An 8,586-nucleotide genomic window follows, 5' to 3' on the forward strand; every position below is an offset into this window, starting at 1 on the left:
GGTATTTTCGGTTCTAGCGTCGTTTGTTATAATCTTCCTCTGCTATATTTTTTAGGTAGTCAATCCTCATATCCTTTTCTATGTGTTTTGTTTCTATTGGTTCCTTTACCTCCGTTCTTTGACCTCTTATGAAGCGCCATATTTCCTTTTGCAGACCGTAAAAATCATGTCCCATTTCTTTGGAAAAGCGTTTCCAGTGATCATTTTTTATTTTTCTTATAAGTGCATGTGTTTCATTTCTAATTGTCTTGTAATTATGGTATATGGCACTACTAAATTACGTGCATTATTCTGCGAAAAAAGGTCCGTTTAAATTCTTGAGAATAGTCTTAGATTTTATTGTCCTGCTTCTTTAGGCGTTAGTTTTCTCTCATTGTTTTAATGTAATTTAAAATTGTTTCTCAAATTTGTATAACTGATATTTTTGCGTATTTCGTTAACGCAACTTTGCTCTTAAGCATCGAGTATTGCCTCATCTGAATCAGTAATATCTTTTTCTAGTCGTAGATGGTGCGTACCTCATTTTGTTAGTCTTCATGCGCTGTAGATTCACTCTTAAATTTGTTTTATATTTCCCAATATTTTTTCTTTTTTCCTTCTCAAATATATCCAGGGTTAAGTCAAATGTGAATATAATGTGATCTGAAAGACCGTATATTCTCCATTTCGTTACTAACTCAAATAGATTCGAGTGTGGTATGTAGTACTTTGTATCTATTCCTTATATGTATGTCGGAAAAGTATAGTTGTTCTTTTTATTTTGTCTAATGGAAATATATTCAACAATGTGTTCTAAAAGATGACCATAGGTCTTTTATACGAAACAAAGTTATAATTACAAAGTAAAATGTGAAAATCCCAGTGGTTGACTGTATACCATAGTTAAAAAAACTTACAAAGAAGTAAAAACTTACTATAATGGTATATTATTTATTAGAAAACAATTTAAAAATTCATCCAAAAGGATTACAAATCTTCAAAACGTGTTCGGTCCAGACGGACCATCAACAGTGAAAAAATATTAAAAGTAGTTGAAGCTAGGCTATGTAAACAGATGTAGAAATCCTTTTCTTACATATAAATGATTGTGAGTTATAATATATTAATGGGAATAACAAAAGGAAACATACATCTTCCCTGTTTGAAAAGCTGGACAACTTTGTCCAACCAATGGTAAGGGGAGGTGGGGGAATATCGGCTATTTAAGACAAAACTGTTATAAACTGTTTGCTATAGCTTTTACGAATTTGAAACATATAATATGGATACTTAATTCATTCTGTTAACCAAATACTGCTTCAAGAATGTTATAAAATAATTACAAATATTTTAAAATTACATATTTTTGAAACTTAAAAAATTCAGGTAATATCGACAATGGAGATGGGTAATATCGATCAAGGATGGGAAATATCGATCACAGATGGACAAGTTCAACGGTTAAGTTTACTTAGGTTTAAGTATAAAATACACATTTCTTTAGTTACATTTACAGTTTGAGCAAATATAAAGAGTAGCAGTATCCGCTTCCGTGCAGTCTTCATGAGCTCAGAGACCACAGAGACATCTCCAGCATAATTCATTTGATCCAAACTCCGAACATACTGCACATAGTTCGCTTTCTCGTGTTTGGTGTGGTTTCACGCCATAAGTCTTCTTCTTGACTAATTTTTCTGTTTTTATCTTGGTAGCTCCAATTTTTCGTTCAACTTTCTCAACCTCATTCTACTTTTGCTTTTTTTGTTTCCTATTTTCTAATTGTTCTTTTAATGGTGTTAAAGTGTTTTGGAGTGGAGTTTTATAGACTTGTCACATTCTTGGTAGTAAGCTGTCTTGAATGGAGAAAAAAAAAACGTGATATCTAGAGGCTGGAGACGGTGGGATGTGTGCAATGGCATTGGAAGGAGATTTATTTCGGTGTCGGGCCAAAAATTGTAGAAAGCCAGACTTGAATGCGTTGGTACAAATTTTATTGAACATTGATTTCGCGCACGTAACTGACATTCAAAATCGACGGTTGCTTCAAGCGTTGTTTCTGAGAAAACGGTTCATTCTACATAAAAAGTTATAATAAACATTTTTGTTTAAAATTATGTCAGCTACATTTTTTATTTGAAACATTTTTTTCTACAGCGTACAGATTCTTGGAAAATCGATTTTTTTTTGCGTTTTTACCCCCTACCAGGAGGGTTTTAGGGGGAAGCCCAGGGGTAAAAGTGGTAAACTTTTTTTCTTTTTTGGTGTCCCAAAATTAATATTCTCGGCTTGTTCGTATGATTTCTAGAGGTTGAGTGGCATTTTCGTCTCTGATGACTGGAGTATAAGCCCAACATATTGCAATATTTGCAATATTGTCTGATGGTCTGATGATCATAAGACGTTCCATCGAGAGAAGAGCAACACAATGGATATTTTCTGGATTCGTACACTAACATGATAATATAACGATATGAAACGCATCACCAGAACAATTGGATGCAAGCTGCTTATGACCGAGAAATTATAAAAAGGCTACGAGAGTGGACAGTGGACAGACATTGGTTTATGATAAAAACAAATCTTTATTAGAGCGGGTAGCAAATTGTCTAAAAAAATTGATAAAACTTAATATATGATTTATTTAATTTTAGTACACTAGTGACGAAGCTTTTACTCGATCAATAATACGCCAGGCTGAAAGTGCCTCTCGATATGTACCTGTCTACCTGTATGAGCTATCGTGGTTGCCAGAAAACAGTACAGAAATGGGTAAGTTTATCTGTTTAAAGAAATAAAATTTTGTGAGTTATATTAATAAGGTTACTTTACTTATAATAATGAATACAGATAGGGAAGTGCTAAACTAAAGAAAAACAGAATACGAAATTATCTTGGTTGTGTAAAATAAGCCAATATTCTGCTCTTTAGGTGAAAAATGTATGTCGAGTGGCTGAGTATGTTTGACGTGATGATAGCCAATATCTAAACACTTGCACGATGAGAAAAAGGAAGTTATTTAAGTTTTGACAAAGTTAATAAGTATCACAAAAGTGACTAGTTTTAGTATCTATACGAAACAATTCGAAACAATTCACAGAACATTAAAAAGCAAGACAAGGAACGATACAATGTTATATAGGTGATTGGGAGAAATTAGAATGCAGGACAAGAAAGGGCCCCAGCACTTTTCTTGTGTAAAAGTGGTTTCATTTAAATTGGCTGAACCTTTGCAGATAGGTAGTTTTAGTCATGCTGATCGAAAGTTATTATTGCACCAAGACTCAGAACTCAATTATTGTTTCTCAGTTACTGAGGTTTAAAGTGTCGGTTTTAGTCCTTTTGTATAATACATATTTGTAAAATATACAGATTTTTAGTAAATACTTACAATGCTTCCTTTTCTGAGATACGGGGTGTTGAATTTTTTTTATATACTAACGATTTATTTCTTGCCCTAAAACTTGTTAAGATATGCAAATGGGTGATAAAATACAGGGTATCCTGTAAGAAAAAATATAACTTTGATACGCGGCAATATATTGGGATATCCTGTATATTTGAAAATAATTTTAAAATGAACCTTTTATCAACGTATAAACTAATAATGTAAATTTTGTTAAATAAGTGATGGTTTCGACCGTTACTTGATGGAAATTCATTTTATCTAATAATAAAACACTGAAAACTTCTGTTTTCAACACTGCCACAACATTTATTTTAAATTATTATCACTACAGCTGTTTCAGCAAGAGTGCCTTTTTTCAATTGATCCATTTTTTAATTTTTTATAATTAAATATTACAACTAAGAATTATTATGCAGCTGACTTATAAAATGCGAATATCTCGAAAACGGTTAAATTTTGAGGTTATTAACAAGTATACCTTTTCCTTGTAAAAATAATGTATCTTTAATATTTTTTAACACAAATAGAGCTAACTTAAAGAGCAAAAAAGTTAAGCGCAAATCTATGCCACACATGTGGCATATGTGGCGCCCTCTATCAGTTACATTAAAGTTTGTATAAAATTATAATTTGTCCTGCTTTAAAGCATCCAATTATAAATTTTTGTCCAAAAATATTTACAAACGTAAAAGTTATAGCGAAAAATAGAATTTTAAATTTCCACTTTAACTCCCTGTATCTTTCTTAATATCAACATTTTATTAAAGCAAGTTGGCTTAAATCGTAATATTTTAAAGTGTAGAATTTACGGTTTTCGTTTGTACAATTACTTAAGGACCACCCTGTATATATATATTTATAATATTACTTTTTAGGAGTACCGCATGCAGCTGATTTATGGTACTTTTGGGGTGGAAGAGGAAGTCCTTTTGACCCAAATAATGAATCACTTCGAAAACCTCTACTAAAATTGTGGACTAATTTTATTAAATACCAGTAAGTACAATTTTTGAAAAAAACTGCTAAAAAAGTAGAAGTCATCATCATCATCATCATCATCATCATCATCATCATCATCATCATCATCATCATCATCATCATCATCATCATCATCATGTAGCCCAACGTGTAGGTGGTCTTCCTCTACCACGTTTGTCTGCTCTTGGCCTTCAATTTATAATTTTGCTCGTCCATCGTAAGTCATGCATTCTCGCTACATGGCTTGTCCAGTTCCATTTTAGTTTCGCTATGCGTTGTACACCGTCAGCAATACTCGTGCTTCTTCGCAGATCTTCGTTTCTTATTCGGTCCGGCAACGTCACTCCCAGCATAGACCGTTCCATTCGTCTCTATGCCACTCTTAATTTCGAAGCCGTAGTCTTGGTTAGAGTCATAGTAGTCTAATTATTCAAATTGAGACTGAATAAGTACTCTTGCGCGGCGATTAGTCATAGATTTGCTTTGGTATGTTTTAGGAATCCTACTCCAGAGTCGGATGAAGAACTTCAAAACGTAATTTGGCCAGCAGTTAAACCCGATGCTGTAAAGTATTTAGATTTAAATACGCAGTTCACAGTTCAGGAGAACCCCCGAAATTATTATAGTTTTAAATCTCTATTGGACCAGTACATACATCCACCCTATATAAGTTATTAAACTTTAGAATAAAAATATTGTAATTAGTTAAAATAAACATTATACAACAACAACAACAAATATTTTTGGTTATTATTATTATCCCTTTTCTGTTTGCATTTGTCTGTTTTATTAACTCATGATAAAAGTAAAGAATGCCGTTTTTTTAAAAAAGGTTATAAATAATGATAACTTCTGTGTAACTGCCGTAGAATTTTTGTTTTGTTTTTTTTTTATTGGCTTTGGCTTGAAACCTTTAGCCACGTAATTACATATAAATATTAGTATTCATTTATACAGGATTGTACAAGGAGGACATTTTTCACGCTCAGGGATTCATCAGAGCGGCTTTATTGTAACAAACAATACATAAACCACGGTCAGGTAGGTGGGCAACATATATGGTAAACATACAAAGGAAATGTTCACGCATACGATCAATTTTACACTTATACCTTTAATTTAATTTTTACAAGAAATATCATAATTATTTTAAAGATTTTTATATTGTCTTCACTTAATAAAAGATTTACGTTTAATGGTGTACTTAAACCCTCTTTTATCAATTCTTTTAGCAGCCACGTGCTTGTATCACGATGTAGTGGGCAGTTGAAGAATATATGATTTAAATCAGCTATACTAGTTCCACACTCACATCGGTCTGTTGGGAGAACTCCTATTTTGTGTAGATGTTTCGGAAAACATCCATGATCTACTTTTAATCTTAAGACAGTTGACACTGTGTTTCTGCTTAGTGTGACATCTTTGTAAAATTGTTTTACATCTACTGTTGGTTGTAATTTGTATAAATTAGTGCCCCTGCTTTCACCAAACTGAATCCATTGTCTGTCCCATTTAAATTTAATATGTTGTTTGATATAGGCAAGTAGGTCACATGTGTTAAATTCTTCTATCAATATGTGGGTGCTGTAATGGATTTTTAGCTATAGAATCAGCAATAGTATTGCCAACAATATCTGAGTGTCCCTTAACCCATAGAAATTTAGTACCATATGGATCTGATAGTTTTAGTAACTGTTGAAAAATTTCTAATATGAATATATTACTATTTATTGTGAATTTAAAGTTTTGCAAGGAGTCTAATACTGACAGTGAATCACTGCATATGACAATTTTGTTCCACTGGTTTTCACAGCACAATTCAAGGGCTTTGTATATGGCACATGCTTCAGCAGAAAAAATGCTGGATTGATTATTTAAAATAAATGATTTTTTAATCTTCATTTTTGGTACAAAGTAAGCACTGGTTGTACATGTTGGTGTTTTTGACCCGTCTGTATAGATCACAATATGATCTGAATAGCCAGTTAAGATTTCTAGTAGTGTAGCAAAATTCGTTTTCGTATTTAGGGATAATAATATTTGTAGTTAGAACACTTGTTAGATGTGGCATATCCAACGATCCCCAGATAAGATTACAAGGGGAATTTATTAACTTCAGTTCGTTGCAAGTTATAATTGCTCTTGCAAGTGGTGGTGAGTTTTTTTTAATGAAGTATGTAGATGTTAAATCAGCTGTATTTAATTCATTAATTATTTTTGCGTTATAAGTGCCACGATAATGTTGGTTTAGGAAATATTTGCTTGCCAGATATTCTCTGCGCAATGAGAGTGGGTTTTCAGATGCTAGAGCTAGGGTGGCTTCATTTGGAGTGCTTTTCATCAATCCTAACACAATCCTTAGAGCTTTAAATTGGATTCTATCAAGTTTACGTAAATTGGTTATGCTAGCTGACCCATATACCATACAACAGTAATCTATTATAGATCTTATATAGGCTCGATAAAAATTCAATGCAATGTTTTGATCTGCACCCCACGATCTCTTACACACCATTTTAAGAAAATTAATACCTTTTTCGCAGCGACCAATTGTATAATTAATATGTTGAGTCCAAAGCAATTTTCTGTCAAGTACGACACCAAGATATCTAAATTCCAAAACAATTGGAATATCATTGCCATGTAAGGTTATAGCGTGATGTTTAATAGGGTGTTTTCTTGAAAAAAATACTACGGCACATTTTTGGTACAAAATATTGAATTCATTTAACCAAGTCCAATTATCCAAGTTGTACATAATATGTTTGAGTTCAGTAGTGCTTTTACTGTACGTTTTCTTATGTGAGTAGATGACAATATCATCACCATATTGTAAGCAAACAATATTGGGAGACCATAAATTGTGCAAATCGTATGTGTACAAATTAAAAAGAAGTGGACTTAAAACAGCTCCCTGTGGAATACCTATAAATTAATAAATGTTCTATTAAATTATTAGCTGTATTGTATTGCATTTTTCTATATTAAGAACAAATTAATTAAGTTCAATAAAAGTTCAAAAAAGAGCATTCGCAGCGGTATACCAATTTGTTTATGGAGACTTATGCCATATAAAATAAAATTTTTCATTTTGAAACTAACGAACTTAAACTTTCGCCTCACATTTTTTGTTTTTTAAATTCAATGTCCAACCTATTGAAACATGGCCTCAAAAAACGTTACAATCGACTGTTTTTCGGCATTTTTAATTGTTTTAAAATCAAAAAATTTTGTTTAAAAATTGTTAAATAAATAAATAAATAATAAACAAATAGTAATAATTAACTAGTGATTAATAAATAATCATTAATAAATAAATAGTAAAAATCATAAATATTTATATTTTACAATAAAAATTACGTCAAATATTAATATTAGATACTTAAAATAATTAAAAGTTAAAAAAATGTTTAAATAAGCTAGATGGTATATTACTAATAATACATATTGGCAATGTAGGCAAAAAGTTTACACAAATTAAAAAAGAAACGTAGAAAGCCATGAAGAGATAACAGCTGGCGCAGCCGGAGTGCTGGAAATAGAGCAAGTGTTTTAAAGATCAGTTATCCACGAATACTTTACGCTATTTTTGTAATGGTACACTGAAATCATGTATTATTACTAAAAAAATTGAAAAAAATAGCTAATAATATAAAATGGTTGAATTTGGGATGTACCAGGTGGTCCAATAAGCCGATCTCTCGGCTATATATCAGAAACTATTCATGTTATAACTTTAGGAGAAAAAATTCCTTAGTAAAAGTGGCCAAGAGAAATCGCTGGAAATAACTTTCAAGTTGCTGGGGTTCTTCACAGGTTAATCTCGAACTCTATCTTAACTCTATCTCTCTTAATAATCTCGAACTCCAAGTTTCTGACATAAACGTTCACTTTATAATATGAAAAACCAACCTGTGATGTTTTAAAATCCTTAGAACAGTAGTTTTGGGTATGTTTAATTCTATAGAGATTTGCCGACTACTTATATGTGGATTCTGTTGAATTAAAGCAAGAACATTGATTGAATTATCTTTGGTCATACCTCTACTACGTATTAGTACTGATAATTAATTACTAATATTACCAATATTAATATCTATTGAAAAAAGTGCAATCTTCCATTCGAATTATAATATAACACTTCTTAACAATGTTTTGACTGCTGTCAATAAATAAACAATATGAACTCCCCGTCAAATTCATTGTCGTAGCCTACTTAGTTT

At 31.6% G+C, this 8,586-nt stretch overlaps 1 protein-coding gene across 1 annotated transcript in view; it reads left to right on the plus strand.

Moving 5' to 3' along the window:
- The window catches only part of LOC140447320 (para-nitrobenzyl esterase-like), a 38,271-nt gene extending 33,170 nt beyond the window's left edge, over window positions 1-5,101 (plus strand). The window contains exons 9-11 of the mRNA XM_072539916.1: window positions 2,631-2,748; window positions 4,261-4,381; window positions 4,861-5,101. Of these exons, the coding sequence (XP_072396017.1) occupies window positions 2,631-2,748; window positions 4,261-4,381; window positions 4,861-5,041 (420 nt within the window). The 3' untranslated portion in view covers window positions 5,042-5,101. The remainder of the gene's footprint in view (window positions 1-2,630; window positions 2,749-4,260; window positions 4,382-4,860) is intronic.
- The last annotated feature ends 3,485 nt before the right edge of the window (window positions 5,102-8,586 follow it).

This window comes from Diabrotica undecimpunctata, chromosome 8 (assembly GCF_040954645.1).
Source record: "Diabrotica undecimpunctata isolate CICGRU chromosome 8, icDiaUnde3, whole genome shotgun sequence".
In the NCBI taxonomy this organism is placed as follows: domain Eukaryota; kingdom Metazoa; phylum Arthropoda; class Insecta; order Coleoptera; family Chrysomelidae; genus Diabrotica; species Diabrotica undecimpunctata.